Below are 17,260 nucleotides of genomic sequence, written 5' to 3'. Positions count from 1 at the left end.
CGTACTTTACTTATAACATTAACAGTAAAGCGCGGGTGCCGCGATTATACCTAAAGTAAAGAAAACACACCATTTTTAGGTGAGTTTTCAAAGTGCTGCTGAAGGCTTGCGGTTCGCACGTGCACGCTCGCGTGAACGCAAGCTTGTCGCCAGCCAGAAGCACTTTGAAAACTCACCTACTAAAGTCTCTCCGAGCAGCGCATGCGCGCTGACTCAGCAAGACCTAAAAAGGGCCACAAACATTACTAAATTTATCTCGATTTCATTCCATCCATTTATTCTATTATTGTTGAAAGGTTGTCAATGAATAGAAAACTTCACAAAATATGGTAGCTTAGGACAAAAGATGACAAACATAATGGAGGTTTTTTTGGTTCTGGGATAGTCCTTTCACTATTTCGGTTTGCAGGGACATCAGACTACGAATAGTTGGTCCGTCATCTAATGTTGTGTACTTAACAATGATTCAATATGGCGCCTGTGCAGGATGCCACATTTATACGGTACTACGAGGCGAACTGTCTCAGTTCGAATATTATCGGTAAGGATAAGGGATTGAATTTGCTGCTGGAATTACTTTGAGGAACCTTGTTTAGGTTACTATATATTAACTGGAATGCTTGTGTGGGGGGCGTGGCCAAGCCGGCTACTATGGCGGTCGCAGTCTGCTAGGGCTCTCCAGTCGGGCCGGCCAAATGACCGACTCCAGGCGTTGCTCCCACTAGAAAATGCAACCCTGGGTGTCGGAACGGCTCTGGCGTCTGCTGCCCTGAGGAGGCACGACGCAGAGAAGGAGAAGTGCACCGAGACCCAGCGACACAAGATGGCGGCGAGCGGTCCCGGAGCTTCGGGACGGTGACCCTGGGGGAGGACTGTATCGGAGCAGGCGCGTTTCCCTGGGGGTCCCCGTCGGGGTGATCCCGGTGAGGTGCCTGCGGCAAATCGAGGACTCGATCACCCCCCTACCAGCAGCGGTGCGAGAAGGCAGGGCGGCCATGACTCCAGCGGCGCGCGCTCTACGCGTTGGCCGGCCCCGCAGGTGAGCGGACGCGCCGGTGCAGACTAGAGCCGCTACATCCCCCTGGGGGCAACGATACCTACGGTGGGAGCGGAGCAGCGGGGGAAGCCCTGGCATATATCAACGCTGGGCCGGGACGCCTGACCTCAAAATGGCGCCCGGCGAGACATCGCTGTAGAGGAGCCTGAGACCAGCACCAGTGGGACGCCCTGCCTCACAGGGAAGCACACAAATGGATGGCACTCGGAGTGCGAAGTGTACACCGAACCCGTGACTGCCAGCAGCGAGGGGAGAAGCGCGTGGGGACAGAGCCTGTCATTTGCTCTGACTACTGACCCCCGAGATTGACGGCCGGTGGCTCCTTGGTGGCGAAGGCAGGATAGCGGAGTGTCTCCTAGACCTATAGCAGCACTCGGAGGCTACGGCCAAAGACGCGGATCGTTGGTGCGGGGTCGCTCCTGGGGAAGCCCCCCTGCCTCCCCGGGGAGAGAGGAAGCCCGCGTCTTCAGCTGACGGACGCGGCGCACGGAGGCGCTCCGGCCGCGACGATGGGGAAGCCCAGGGGGACACAACAGACGACGGTCCCCGAGACGGCCCCGGAGAGGATGCCCAGAGCCCGGACCTGGGTGGGCGCAGTGGAGACGCAGCCTGACTCCTCGGTCTCCGTCAAGCTCGACCAGGTCTTGGCTGCCATTGAGCATTCCAGAGTCGCAATGGAGGAGCGACTCGGAACGCTGGCGACGGACGTCAGCCTTATCCGTGATGACCATCGGAAACTGGTGGATAGAGTGAAGGACGGGGAGAAGAAAATGGAGGACGTACAGCCAACGCTCGACAAACACCAGCAAACTCTCCAGGAGGTGCTGCATCGCCTCACCATTATGGAGGAACGGGCGGACGATTTAGAAGGGCGCTCCCGGCGCTGCAACATTCGCGTAATAGGGCTGCCCGAAGGAATCGAAGGCACGAACCCCCTGCAATATCTGGAGACATGGGTGAAGTCCTTCACTCCGGAAAAGGATCGCTCCGCATTCTTCTCTGTGGAAAGAGCCCACAGGGTCCCGGCTCGCAGACCGCCTCCAGGGGCGCCCCCATGGCCGCTGATAGCAAAGTTCCTCCACTTCCGGGATAGAGATGCGATACTACGCGTGGCGCGTGTGGCGGGCACCCTGCGGGTCGACAACCAACGAATAATGGTGTTCCCGGACTATGCTAGAGCAGTTCAACAACAAAGGGCCTCCTTTCTGAATGTAAAACGCAGGCTGCGTGAGAACAATATTCAATACTCTTTGCTTTTCCCAGCTCGCCTCAGGGTGGTCCACGCCGATTCTACTGTGTTTTTCGCTAACGCCGAGGAAGCCCAAGATTGGGCGGACCTGCATTGCACACGACAGTCTAGAGCGGAGATCGCAAGAGACCCATACCCTAAACCTTCACGATCCGGAAGGCGATCACAACGGCGCCCACGGGGTGGAATGAGTGGCAGAGATCGCGCACACACGCAGGACTCTCCTGACCTAGAGCAAATTGTGAAGGAACGAAGAGAGGCTCTACAAGCGGTGATCGACTTACAGGCATCCCCCCTGCCGGACGACATCGACCGGCCACCGCATATCTTTACGTCAGAGGGGGAGAATGACAGTGACGACACACTATCGGGGGAGAACTCCGTGACGCCCCCCATGGTCACTCCGCAGACAGCGGACCTCATTCTAGATGAACAATCCGACTTCCGAGCGAAATGAGAGGGGACTGCAGACACTAACATCGAGCTAAGTACACTTCCTTTCCCACAGGCCGAACTTTGACCCCAGTTTCGTTACTTGCTATAACAGGAGCAACGTCCATTTCCCCTGATCACGGCCCGATTTGCAGCCAGCCCGGCACGCATGCTCCGCCGCCCCCTTCTTATATTGTTGTACCTCCCTTAATTGGGTAAACCAGTTTGGACGCATCGTTCCTGACGATGGGCCCTAGGCATTGGGAATGTTCCCCGACCCTGTTTGTTCAGTTACATGTCCCAGTTCAACACTTTCCCACCCCTCACATGGAAGGATACGGACCCCGACATTCCCCGCTTATGCTTACACGGCGTCGGAGGACACAGACACCCGCAACCAGCTGGGGCGACCGCGCTTTGTGCACTGCAATGGGCATAACTCCCGCGCATGGCGTACAGACGTGGAAACACGACACCTCATACGACACACACTGATGTTACCATCCTTACCCTGAATGTTAGGGGGCTTCATACTCCACGCAAAAGGTATACGGTGTACTCCTATGCAAAACGGCACAGCGCCCCGATAGTCTTTCTACAAGAGACGCATCTCATTGCAAAAGAGGTGGGGAAACTGCAGTCGAAATGGAGGGGGCTCATCTGCGCCACAACATACTCTGCGTTTGCGCGGGGGGCGTTGATCTGGGTGCGACCGGGAACCCCCTTCCAGGAGTGTCGGAGGGTGGTCGACAAAGAAGGTAGATATGCGCTGCTGGAGGGGCTGTTGGACGGACAGGTAGTGCTTCTCGGCAGTATTTACGCCCCCAATGTGGACCAAGACAAGTTTTGGGACCATCTCACGGGGGTTCTTGCCCCATTCGCTTCCGTACCGTGGGTTCTGGGAGGAGACTATAATTGCACGCTTGACTGGAACCTTGACCGCTCCCACCCGCCCCCACTGCACTCCCCGGCATATAAGCAAACTGACCGATTCCGGGCTTGGATCGTCCACTGGGCACTCACCGATGCTTGGCGACTGCGCCACCCTCTGGTGCGATTGTATTCCTTCCACTCCATCCCCCACAATCTACGCGTCCGTCTTGACCGCTTCTTATGCTCGGCGACTATCTTGCCCACGATTACCCACACGGATTACTTGGGCAGGATCATATCCGACCACGATGCCCACATTCTCCAGTTACACTGGCGACCCCCACACCCGCCGGTCCCCACGTGGCGCTTACCACGGGACTGTCTGTCGGACCAGGTCTTCCGACACGATCAGGAGAATAGCATCCAAGACTATTTCGCACGCAACTCGGGTACGGCATCCTCCAAGTTAGTGGAATGGGATGCATTTAAGGTGGTGGCCCGGGGTGAGTGCTTGAAGCAAATAACGGGAGTTAAGCGCGTACTAGAACAGGCCCTAACCGTTGCGGAGCGCCGTCTGGCGACCCTCACGAAACAGGATGCCACATCCGCAGAGGAGGTGCGAAGTGTCACCGAGGCAAAAACTGCCTACCAAACTGCCTCCACGGACTTACGGAAGTACAACTTCCGATCTTACGCTACACGGATGCATAGGGAGAGGGATAAGACGGGCACTCTATTGGCGTGGTTAGCCAGGCAGGACACGGATGTCAAGCCCATCACTGAGATACTGGACCCTGGAGGGTTGGTCATACGTTCTCAGGCGGGGATTCTGGGCGCCTTCCGCGATTACTATGCGGAAACCTACAGTGACCCAACTTCTACCCCGCAACCTGTAGTGGATCGATTCCTCGATCCCCTACCCCTTCCAACGATCACGAGGACAGAGAGGGAGGCTCTGGACACGGTGATAGCCTCGGCGGATGTGACACGGGCCCTGCGTGCCCTAGCCCGAAATAAGGCTCCGGGATTAGATGGGTTCCCCCTAGAATATTACACGACATTCTCCGTTCACCTGGTCCCTCGATTAGTGGAGGTGTTTGCGGCAGCGCTGAAGAAGGGAGAGCTGCCGAGATCCATGCGAGAATCCGTAATTATGACGTTCCTGAAACCACACAGGGACCCACAACAAATGGCCTCCTATCGTCCCATATCGCTGTTGTCCGCCGATTGCAAACTCCTCGGGAAGACCCTTGCGGATAGATACGTACAAATCATACGCTCCCTGATCCACCCGGATCAATGAGGTTTTATACCAGGCAGATGCACCTCACAGAACATACGTCGGGTTTTCCACATCCAGGATCAAGTACAGGGGATATACCCTCGAGCGGCCTGTCTCATCCTAGACCTTGAAAAGGCCTTTGACTCCCTCACATGGCGGTTCTTGTTTTCGGTGCTGCAGCGAGCAGGCATTGGGCCCACCCTCCTGGCTTATACTCGCCTACTGTACATCGGGCTGACCTCGCGGGTGCGCCTGGGCCGGTACATCTCGACGGAGTTTGCGTTCAGAGGGGCACGCGACAGGGCTGCCCATTATCCCCTCTGCTTTTTGCTCTGGCGGTGGAGCCTCTCGCCATCCGACTCCGACGGGAGGGGGAGAGCTGGGGTATCCCGATAGCGGGCACAGTGCATAGTGTATCTTTGTACGCTGATGACCTGCTGATCTATGTACGAGACATTACAGACGATCTGACCCCCCTCTGGGAAACCTTGACGGAATTTGCCGCGGCCTCGGGGCTACGGGTGAACTGGGATAAATCCACGATATATCCGCTGCATCCGGACCTACCCCCACAGGAAGTTCGCCTTGGGGCTCAGCAGGTGCCTTGGAGCGCGGAGACCCCCCGATATCTCGGAATCCGTCTTTACCATTCCTCCACAGATATGTTCGAGGGCAACCACGGTAGGGCGTTGGCGAGTCTTAGGGCCTCGGTCGGATTTTGGAAGAGCCTCCCACTGGCGCCTATTGGGAGAGTGGCATTGGCCAAGATGATCATGGTTCCAAGACTGCTGTATTTCTATACCAATCTGCCAGTAATCCCGCCCAAGGCCTTCTTCCGGGACCTCGACTCCCTCCTCAGTGCGCTCATTTGGGGGTCTGCCAGGCACAGAATAGCCCTGACAAAACTGCAGCTGCCCACTACACAGGGTGGCTTGGGAGCCCCCTCATTTGAAGCCTACTTCCTGGCAGCACAGCTGCAATGGCTGTCCCATTGGACGGCAGACAGGTACACGGTGGAAACTTGTACTGCTGCAGGACGGATATCGATTCCGGAGATCCGTCGCCTGCTCCTCCCTGGCACTCAGCCAAAACGCACATACACTCTACAGGTGTCAGTGGCACGTAAGTGCATGCTACGGATACACCGCATGTCCCCGGGGACCCCGTTGTATTCCCCCCTACTCACCCTGGTGGGGTGGCCCAAACAGGAACGCTACTACACAAATAATGCGCTCCGCATGTGGACGTCGTGCGGCTTAACGGAGGTGGAGTCCTTTTTCGAGGATGGGCGACTAAGACCATTCCATAGCCTGATGGAGGAGTACGATCTCCCCCCGGGACAATTTCTGCTGCACCGCCAACTCCTAGATAGCTACCGACCATATCAAGACCTAAGTAAAGGGGAACCACGCACGCACCCCGTTATCCACACGATCCTACACATGGGAGCTGGGCGCCATCTCACTACATGGCTTTATAAGGCCATACGGGAACTGGTTAGCAAGCCACTAGATTCCCTGCGAGCCACCTGGGAGGCTGAAATTGGGCGGGCACTCCATGACGGGGAATGGGGGAAAGCTCTGAAATACCCTAAGAAGGTCTCTAGGAACGCACACTTTAAAAACATTCAATATCACATCCTACACAGGGCCTATCTAACCCCCGCACGCCTCCAGCGATTCTATCCTGACACTCAGTTCCTGTGCCCCAGATGTCAAGCGCGGAATGCAGACTTCCGACACATGTTCTGGAGCTGCCCCATCATAAAAAATTTCTGGCACCACATTCACACTGCTCTGGGTACTCTCACGGGGCTAACTTGTATGAACACTTGGGAAGCTAGCGCCATAGGCATCTTTCGCACAGGTAAACAGTACAGGGTGCAGACTCGTTTCCTCTCCCTAGCGGTACTCTTAGCTAAGCGCAGCATCGCTATGCATTGGCGTTCTCCCACTGGTCCACCGTTGGCGGCGTGGGTGGGAGCTACCCACAAGTGGGCGGCGGCTGAGGAGGAGACATTACGGGAGGAGGAGGTAAAGGGGACCCGCAAGCACCCTATATCGATGGAATGGGCCATGCTATTGTATCAGTTTCGACAGCTTTCCCCGGGCGCTGACCCGAGTGGCAGCCCCCCTACGTCGTCAGCCCCACGCACACAGTCACAGGCCCTACCCAACTGATCTCTCGGAACCCCACCCACACAAGCTCATCGCAAGCCCTGGCGCCTGGAATGCGGTCGCAGCCCTCGGCCGCACCCACTAGGATAAGCACACACGAGTCGCAGAGGTGTCCTGCCCAAACAACGCTGTATACCATCGCTAATGTAACTGGATATATTCTTCCACACCCCTTCCTTAGTTTATGCCCGTGTTCCGCCCCAGTTTCTATGCCATATCTGGAACCCGGACAACAGGATATAAACATCATGCTCTCTCTATACCCTGTTTATGCTCCTTGTTTATGTACAAGCGATATACACAGCCATTCTGTCCCACTACTGGATGTATACTCTGCTATGTCTATCTGAGGGTTGAGTATGATGGTCAATGTCTGAAATATGTAAATGGCAATAAAAATAAGTTAAAAAAAAAAAAACTGGAATGCTTGTGTTTCGTTGTAGACCTGATGTGACGTGCACACCACAGACATTTAAACACAAGGAGCAAGTGACATACTTGTTTTAGGCGAGTGTCCCAGATGGTACTTGTATACTACGTAGATATTGTGTTCGATAGAGCACATATATTATTTGAGGAATGGTGGTTTGGGTGTGAATATATTTAGTTATTTTCATAGGACTGAATATCATTCCAATGAAACATGGGTTATGAGTGTGGATTTTGAATGGTATTGATCAGGATTTGAGCCACCTGGATACTTTAAAGGTGAGTAGTATTTTCACAGCTACAATGTATAATAAACGTGGTCGAGCATGCCCACGGGCTCTCTAGGTTTCTTACACTTCATTTTGGGGTGTCCTCTTATTTTGGATGCACATAAGAGCACCTGTTTGTTGTGACACTTTTGGAGTTTCTTCTGTTTCTCTTACTCGATTACTGAACAAACGGAAACACTTTTGTAGTAACGTTTGCAAGTAATAATTGCAAATGCATCCCTGTGGATGGTCCTTTGGCTTGGATGTACCGGTGACTGTTTTTTGATGATGGCTACGTTTTCATGACATTGGGTGGCTTATTATGATGGTAACTTTGGTACATGTTATATGTTTCTTTTAGGTCTGATGAAGTTGTATGAAGACAAAACACATGTTGGCTAAAGTGAAGGTGTAATAAAGAAGCAACTGAATATCAAACGTCATAGAAGTCTTGCATATTGGACTACTGAAGATTTGGAGTATTCTAGCAACGATTATATCAATGAATAGAACTTGACTGTGAACACCTATTTTAGTCATGCATACTGTGCTTTCTAAGGTAAGTATTTTTTTTATAAAGCTCTTTAGTGAAAGTTTTTCATACACTGAAAAAGGTGGTGGAGAGGACACATACCAAGCAACCATGCGTATGGCTACATGCATTTATCGACCATTATACATAGCAAACAGGGCTAACAAGGTGTGTGTCAAGTCAAACCCAGATGAATAATGCACGGCATACTGAGTTACATGCCATGTGCCATATGCTAGAACATAGTACACAGAAAAAAGTTCAAGCATGGTGAGGGCAGTCGCGTAGTCCTACTCAGGTAGGTGATTTTTGAGATAAGTCCAACCATCCAGAAAGACTATTAGGGGCACAGGGACTTGACAGGTCCTCTGGCTTCACAAGGCACCAAAGGTTTTGAGGTATGATTGTCAACTTCCAGATATAGTCACTGCTCAGTTTCAATCAAATTATTTTGGGAAAATGTGCCTTATCAAAAAACACTTTCTGGGTTTTAGGTGAATGAACTGGTCCTGGCAGCTTTAAAAGTTCCAGGCTTGATGAACAGAACGTACTCTACTTTAACCCCACCCCTCATATTGCTATGTTCTTAGGCGCGCAATGGTTCAGAATGCTGCAGTTCCCTTGGCCTGTAGGTGAGGGTGGATTGGTGCAGGATTAAGTTAACTGACCTTCCGTCAGGGAGGTACAGATTTAGGTTGAAGGTGGGTCGTATGGCTTGGAGGTGCTTTCATACATTTACACCAGTAACAGAAACGACTCAAATATGTTCCATTTAATAATCAGCGTTCACCGCAACAAAATCTTCTGTGTCCCTTAGGCCCTCTGTTATCTAGGGACTCTACAATTCATCTATGCCTTACAGTGAAGTATTTTTTGTAAGCATCTGACTGCTGTTCCTTACTCCGGATGACTTTTGCTATGTAAGGGTTCGCTTATTCCATTAAAAGGTCCAATTACTTGTTGATTAACAGGGCCATAAGAGTATTTTATGTTAAAAGTATTTTATAAGTTTCATGAATCAATCAATAAGTTAAAATAGGTAAACCATTGTAGACCCATCTCGCGAGGAAACCTCAAGCATGGTTTCAATATCTTAAAATAATGGTTGAGCAGATATCTGCTTCAACCAGAAAACCAGAAAGCGCTACTTCTATTATGAATGAAGTTAGCAAGTGGCTGAAATCGGCTAACCCACCACCCTGTTCTGTATGCTGCAGTGGGCGGATAAAAACTGTAAATGACAAAAACAGACAAAAGCATAAAGAGAGCGGACTAAAAGTCTCTTTAAGTACATTAGATTTATAATTTTAGTAAAATCAAAAGGTCTTGGCTACATCACTAAAAACAGAAAAGCAAACGACACACTACAACATTTTATCATTCTTTGTCACGACTGATAAAAAGGTACTGAGCAGGAGATCTAAAGTATACAAATGGACTTGTCAACATGACATAACATTGTTGTCAAGATGCTGAAACATTGTGCCTCTAACCACGGAATCCTTTATTAAAGCTAAAACAGGTTTCCATGTCATTCTATAAGTCATGATTATTGGACAATCATCAAGAACTGCTGAAACAAACAAAAGAGACATAAGTATGGAGCACCCACAGGAGAATATGTTTTACTATTGGAAATAAGATTTAGTTTCTCTACCAAGGGAAATCCATGGTGGTAATGTTTGCTGTGTGTCGGAAGCTGGCTCTGTATATGGTATTACCACTAGGTGGTTGTACTGTGCACAGAGTCCAGGCGTTCCCCAAAAGTGTACAAGGTTTAATGTAAAAACCAAAGTGCTCTATTAGTGGTAGTGTGAGCGAGCAGCCTCAGGCTTAACACAGGAGTGTAAGACATTTATTGCACAACCGTTATCTATAATGGACACAAAAATCAAAAAGGGGATCCAGACCAATTTTAGAAAACAATACTTTGTTTTTACTCTATTTTAAGACCAAGATCTTCGCAATAAAGTAAGTACATTTTTAAATCAAAATACTTTTCACTTTGTAAAATCGACACTTAAAAACTTTTCAGCACAGTTCAATGTTATCCTAAGGGAAAACAATATCGCTGTTAAACAAGAAAGTAATGCACTACAATTTTAGTCTTAGGAACTAAAGGTCAGCAAGGGTCAAGGGTCAGGCGAGTACCAAAACTACACTACCAGCGGTACAGGGGTGGCCAGGTGCAGAGTTCAAAACCGGAGTTTGGCCCAATGCTTTTCAATGGAGACTGGGGTGCCTAGAGCCACACTGCTTGCAGGTAAGTAGATTGGCTGCAGGGCCAAGCTTTGGGGGGTTAGGACCAGCACAGGGGGGCTACAAAGCAGCAGCAAACTTACACCACCAGCGGCACGCGCGGCCACGTGCAAGGTACAAAATCGGCGTCGGGCGACAAATGCTTTTCTATGGCGATTCTTCTTTTGGCAAATGGGCTGCAAGTGTTGCACTGGAGGTCGAAGGAGGAAGATTAATGACAGCCAAGTTAAGGGGAGATGTAGGGGGTCGTGGGGGCACCATTTGGTTCACTCACCAAGGCCCTGGGCTTCAGGTGCAGGGATACATTTGGACATCAGAGTCTTCTTACCGGTGCCGGTCAGGTGGAGCCTCTGGATTCGCACTGCAGGCGCTGCCGTGGAGATCAGGAGAGGTCAGCCAACGCTGGACACAAGGTCAGGATCGCTAGGGAGACTTCACTGCAAAGGTGAGCGACTCAGACTCGGCCCATGGGCCTCGGGTGCAGAGTGGGCAGGGATCACATTTCCAGCTGGAAACGGAACCCTTGTAGTCAGTTTCTTCCAGACAGGTCCGCTGTCCACAGGAAATTGGAGTCTTTTTCAAAGGCAGCAGCCCTCTCAGGGTTTTCAGAGGTCACTGGCTGCAAGACGAGTAGCAGGTTTGCAAAAGATGTAGAAAGGCTGGTAGGGCTGGGGCCAAGGCAGTCGTCGTCTTTAGTCTTCTCGGCAGGATCGTCTTCTTGCTTCTTTGGTCATCGCAGATCTAGTTTCTAGGTCTGGGGTAGCCACCTGAATACTAAATTTAGGAAAAGTTGTAAGTAGTAGGTAGGACCAATGGACACCTTACTTAGGGTAACTACACTCTCTATGATGCCACTCTCCTGTGGGAAGGGACATAGACCTAGCCCTGATTGGCGAGGTCTCCCAATCTTCAAGATGGCGAGGACTGAAAGATGTGCTTCACCTTGCCTCCCCCACCTTAGTGGTGGAGTTGGCAGAGGTGATCATACCTCCTATTCTTCTGAGTTTTCCCCACTGGTTGTCCCGAAAGTGGGGTTGTAAACCAGGGGCTGCCATATGCTACTAGCAGCAGAGACTGGAAGTTGCATTACAAAGGCGGCCGGCCTTTGAAGCTTCGCTCTTCGAGCGCTGGCCCATCCTGGGGGAGGTGGTGTGATACCTCTGCCCAGGGTGTGCATTGTTTCTGGTCCCAGAAAGCAGGTGCTCTATGGGACCAGAAACATGTCTGGTGGTGGCTGGCTGCCTACAGCCGGTCAGAAACCCCACCAGGATTGGTAGGTTTTCAAGGGGCACCTCTGAGATGCCCTCTGGGTACAAGGTACAATAAATCCCACACTAGCATCAGTGTGGATTAATTGAAAGGAGTAGTTTGGTACCAAACACTCCTGTGTTCAGTGAAGCCATCATGGTCCTGTGGAACTCGAGTTTTTGAGTTTCCAGCCCATGTACTCTCTTTGGCTTCTCTGGGACTTACAATTTTGAGGAATGGGCTCCACTATTGAAGGGGTATATCTGCTCCTGCAGATATGCCCTCACCTGTGAAATAGAACACCCTGCCTTTGAACCGTGAGGCATGCTAGAGGGGTGACATGCCTATGCCTTCAGGTAGTGCTGGCTGGCATGGCACCCAGGCGGGGAGCCATATTTACTTAGTAGTTTTCTCCCTCACTGGGGCATGCAAGCTGCAAGGTCAGTGGCATGGTCCCAGTGAGGCTACCAGGCCTTAGGCACCCAGGGTACCACTTACTAGGGACTTACAGGGGGCAGCTTTACCAATTGAGGATTTATTTTCAGGGCAGAAGCACTGGCACAGGGGACCTGGTTTGCACTTCAGTTGAAACCACATCAAAACAAGGCAAAAAGTGGGGCCTAATGATGAAAAAAGAGGTACTTTCTCACACTGTGGAAGAAACTGTCACTAAGATTTGCATTATGTGACAGTACCACATGGTTACATGTTCTGCATATGAAGCAGGCACACACTCATAAATGTACAGACAAATGCACTTCTTATTAAGACGGGTACAACATAGAAGCTAGGGAAAAAATACCTTTTTAGAGTCCCATCCTTGTTTATTCATATTTTTGTCTGCTTCAGATGAGGTCTCATCCATTCCTGGCAGCGACAGTAACAAAACTAAAAAAACAATCAAGATTCACATACATTATTTTTGAAACATTGATTGAATTACATTAGAAAATGTTTGCAAATCTCCTCATAAAATGCAATGCACTACTACTTGTGCATATCACAAATTAACTAAGCATACTGGTGAGTTTTATCACATTAAGGACTATGCATATCCCAGCCAACCTTCCATTTCAAATGTGTGAAATAGTAGAGCATTCAAAATGAAGTTGTTAATCAAGAAAATAAATAAAATAGCAAAGGAGAAAGGTGGCCTAGCAAATATGATGCTGATCTTAAAAAAAAGGCCACCCGAGAGTTTTAACCGCAGCTTTGGGGAAAAAACAATGCCGATTCTGAGCAAATTACTTTATCTCTAGGATTAAAACTGGGAATATGTGTAACACAAAAGGGCTAATTGTAAAGAATTTGTACTAATACCTCCACAATAAGATGTTCTCAATTCACTCACTCTTCATCAAATCCTGGTATACACGCCCGGTAAAGCTAGCACAGGCCACTACACACTACGTTTTTATGTACAGCACACCATGGCTCAGATTACGGACACAAATCTAAAAGAATGTTAATCTCGAACAACGTTAACAACCTTTCTAAAACTCGTTTGTCTTGTCAGGTTCCTTATATGTCTCTGCATAGCCTGCAGTAAAAACAACCCTCAAGGTATGGACTTACAGTCCGTTTTACCATTTTTCTTGAAATCATGTGCCAGTTGATAGTGTATGCACTTTCTTTGCTTTTTACTAGGCCTTGTTTGTTAAACCGGAAGTAATCCAATGCCACGGCCCACTGACTATACTTGGAGGACACACAGATAATGGTAGGAGGTTGGGTTTTTACTCTAGATCTGGCTTTTCTGCCTCCACAGAAGCTAGTACTGCAGGACAGATCGCAGTGTGGAGAGAGAGAACGCAGGGACACTTCCACCATCCCGCCAGGTTTGAAACTGTATTGATCAACAAAAGCATCCAAATTTGTGCTGCTCCCAATGCAAATTTTGAATGAATGCCTTCAGTATTCGGGAACCTGATCCACTGTGAAAACATGACCACAAGGCCGCTTACAGGAGGTACAATGCGGCTGACATACAAGCTCCTTCCACTAAAGCAGAAGTAGCTGCCTACCTTGTGATCAGATGGACGCAGGCCAAAACCTAAGAATACTTTGAATACGTTCCTTTCAATCAATTGTGGAAAAAATACGACACACAAAAAAACACAGAAGGAAAAACCAACACTGAAACAGACTCCCTTCCTCCTGATTCAGGTAAGGAGGCCTAGGATGTTATTTGGACTGTCTGAAGTCAGATCAGTGCCAGGAAGTCTTGCGCGCACAAGCATCAATCAACATGTCTTGGTCAATCAACCGCCTTCATTTCCTCTACCCTCTTCATTCTACTGGTCTAATAATATTGACATCATCTGTATGCTCAAAATACCAACCATATCTCCCTTACGCTCAAGTAAAAAGAAAGGACCGCAAGGTCTTAAGGAAATAAATCAAATTAATTTCCTTCTTCAATAGCCTTCTTCCTCAACTTGTCTTTCACCGAAGAGGATTACCCTAAATGGCATGGCTGGAAAGTCAGCAGGTGCAGAAGGTTTTTGTTAATTTCCTCAAAAATTTAAATCTTGCATACGGTCCTTGCCTTGCGGCAAAAAAGGTTATCTCCTGCATACTTGACTGATCAAAAGAAAGAAATTGTTCCTCATTTACAATCGTATCCGGCATATGGAAAATTATTTTTGTGAGGTTATGATAACTGAAGTGGACACCAAATCTTATTTGAATATAGGGTCCTTGAACCCACAATTAAAGCCAATCTGTTCACTTTATTCCACAGAAAATGGGCTTAGAACCCAACAGTAGCACAACATCAAATTAAATAATTCACTGATTAATTACACAAAATGGAATGAAACCTTTCAGCAAGAACTTCAAAAATAGAAATTGCAGCAACCGTCTTCGCATACTTCAATGATTATACGCGCTTTCTGGTGTATAGGTGTACCTCGTTTCTGCTGCATGTCTTGTGAGCCTCCAGAAAAAGCTTCCTGTTGAGCAGGAGTCATCGTACTTTGATGCAAGGCAGAATCGGAGTTCGTTCTGATGGAAAAACAAACATCTTCCTTATAGATTTCCAAACCAACACCACAAATTCAGCAATGACAAGATACCAATATGCTCAGAGGCAGCGAAAACCACAAAAGTCAAATGCAATTAGACAGCAAGAATGTTAAGTCTTCTTACAAGGGACTGAAATATTAGTCAAATAAAATAATTATTTAAATTATTGAAGATATACAAAAAAATTCTCCCCAGCACCTCCTTTAACATGGAGTTAAGAAGGGTACAATTCATTACTAAACCATTCGATGTTCTTAAGTGTGCTCAAGGTAATCATTTCAAATAATTTATTCTTTGTGAGAAAAAAAAAAAAAAGAACTAGGCAAAATGCCCTGCTTCAGAGATTTGTAGTTGAATAGCAACTCGCCGAAAGAGCTGTATAAAAAAGTAAAAGAACTCTACAAACCAGCAAGTAAGTCTCAATCCCTGCCCCCTCAGACGAATGCTGTGAGATGATTAGCAAATTCTTCTCTGACAAAATCAGTGAGATATATTCCTCATTCAGTATTCAACCCCCTCCTGATACAACCGAGTGGGAACACTTTGATCTGCACCCTGATGCCCTAGCTCGACTGGGAAGTTTCTCCCCTTTCACAGACGAACAGGTTCCTAAGGCAATGGGGGAAGTTAAATCTGGGTCCACACTTGACCCTTGTCTGCACTTTATTTTCTCTCGGTTAATACCGCACTATGCCCATACATAACCCAACTATTCAATCAATCCTTGGACACTGCAGTTTTCCCAGAAATTTGGAAGAAGGCTATTGTGACCCCTCTGCTGAAAAAGGCAGGCTCGGACGTTCGCAATCCAGCGAATTATCGTCCAATCTCCCAGCTTCCTTATCTATTCAAAGTTATGGAGAAATTGGTTAATAACAACCATCAAACTATCTTGAACCAAATGAATTGCTAGACCCTTTTAAAATCGGCTTCAGAGCCACCAATAGTACGGAGGCCGCTCTCCTGGCTGTCCTTGACAACATAAGATCTTTACTTGATCAGGGGAAAGCTGTAGCATTGATCTTATTGGACTGGTCGGCAGCGTTCGACACGGTCTGTCGTGGACTGCTGCTGAAAACCCTACACGAAAAAGGTATACATGCTAAAGCCCTTTAGTGGTTCAGCTACTTTTTGAGCAACAGAACGCAAACTGCACAAATGGGCGCTTTTTCTTCAAACTCCAAATATTTCAGCTATGGTGTCCCGCAGGGAGCCTTTCTGAGCCCCACACTCTTTAACGTCAATGTATCATCTCTGGCGAAATTCAGTGAGAAATGGGGATTCAGTTTTTCCTCCTATGCGGATGATACACCATTGATGATAGCTCTTGAAGAAAGGCATGAGGACACCAGGATCAAGTTGAACAACTGCCTATAAGAGATGGTGATCTGGATGCCGGAGCACTGCCTGAAACTGAATGCGGAGAAATCAGAGATCTGCTCTTTGGAGGAGACCACTCAATTTGGGATGCATCTTGGTGGCCCCAATCATTGGGAGCCGCCCTAGCACCCATGCAAGTTGCAAACAACGTGGGTATCCTTATTGATAACACATTGACAATGCAGGACCATGTTCGGGCTCTGAAAGCAAGAAGCTTCGCCACCCTGAAGCTTATAAAAATGCTTTTTCTGTGGATTCCTTTGGAATGTAGAAGAACAGTCAAACAAGCCCTACTCGTTAGCAAGCTGGATTACGGGAATGCGTTGTTCGTGGGCATGGCTGACTATCTCTTCGCACGCCTTCAGGTGAAACAGAACGCAGCCGCCAAGCTGGTGTGCAATAAAAATAGATATAGTTCCGTGTCAGAATGCATAAGACAGCTCCATTGTCTGCCCGTAAGTCAAAGAGCCAGATTGAAGCTTCTGAGCCATGCACATAAGGCAGTACACCAATGCAGTCCCAGATTTCTCCGGAACAAAGTCCAATTCTATGCCCCTACAAGGTGTCTCAGGTCACGCTATCAGGTATAAGCCAAGACAAAGAATATCAAGAAAGCAAGGGCAGGAGGCCGCACCTTTTCTCATCTGGCCGCAACTCAATGGAATGAGCTACCGCTAGATCTACGTCTCACTGATGACTACCTGGCATTTAGAAAGAAGCTGAAACTGCATTTGTTCCCCAAGACCTAAGTGCTGGATATAGGGGCAGCAGGCATCACTCCACATCACCCCCTACCACTGGATCTCGCTTCTACAGCGCCGTGATATCCTTCTGGATGACTGTTGTGCTCTACAAATACATAAATTAATAAATAATGCATGAGATATTACCCCAAGGACAATAATAAGAGTTTCCTAAAATGTGCCCTCCCCCATACTTTGTCAAGTTAGTGGTGACTACGAGCTCTGGATGGGGCAGGTGGAAGGGTTATTCCATCAAGCGACTAGAACCATATGGCAACCATTCCAAGTACGGAAAAAAGGACG

General features: G+C 48.6%; 1 protein-coding gene across 6 annotated transcripts in view; it reads right to left on the bottom strand.

The window, feature by feature from the left end:
* Nucleotides 1–17,260, bottom strand: part of CRTC1 (CREB regulated transcription coactivator 1) — a 193,820-nt gene that overhangs the window by 57,179 nt on the left and 119,381 nt on the right. For all 6 annotated transcript variants that reach the window (XM_085638788.1, XM_085638787.1, XM_085638792.1 and 3 more), the window contains exons 5-6: nucleotides 14,719–14,813; nucleotides 12,610–12,695 (exon numbers count right to left, since the gene is read on the bottom strand). In XM_085638788.1, the coding sequence (XP_085494914.1) occupies nucleotides 12,610–12,695; nucleotides 14,719–14,813 (181 nt within the window). The remainder of the gene's footprint in view (nucleotides 1–12,609; nucleotides 12,696–14,718; nucleotides 14,814–17,260) is intronic.

The sequence above is a fragment of the Triturus cristatus genome, chromosome 12 (assembly GCF_964204655.1).
Source record: "Triturus cristatus chromosome 12, aTriCri1.1, whole genome shotgun sequence".
In the NCBI taxonomy this organism is placed as follows: domain Eukaryota; kingdom Metazoa; phylum Chordata; class Amphibia; order Caudata; family Salamandridae; genus Triturus; species Triturus cristatus.
This window is presented reverse-complemented; position numbering and strand designations above follow the sequence as displayed.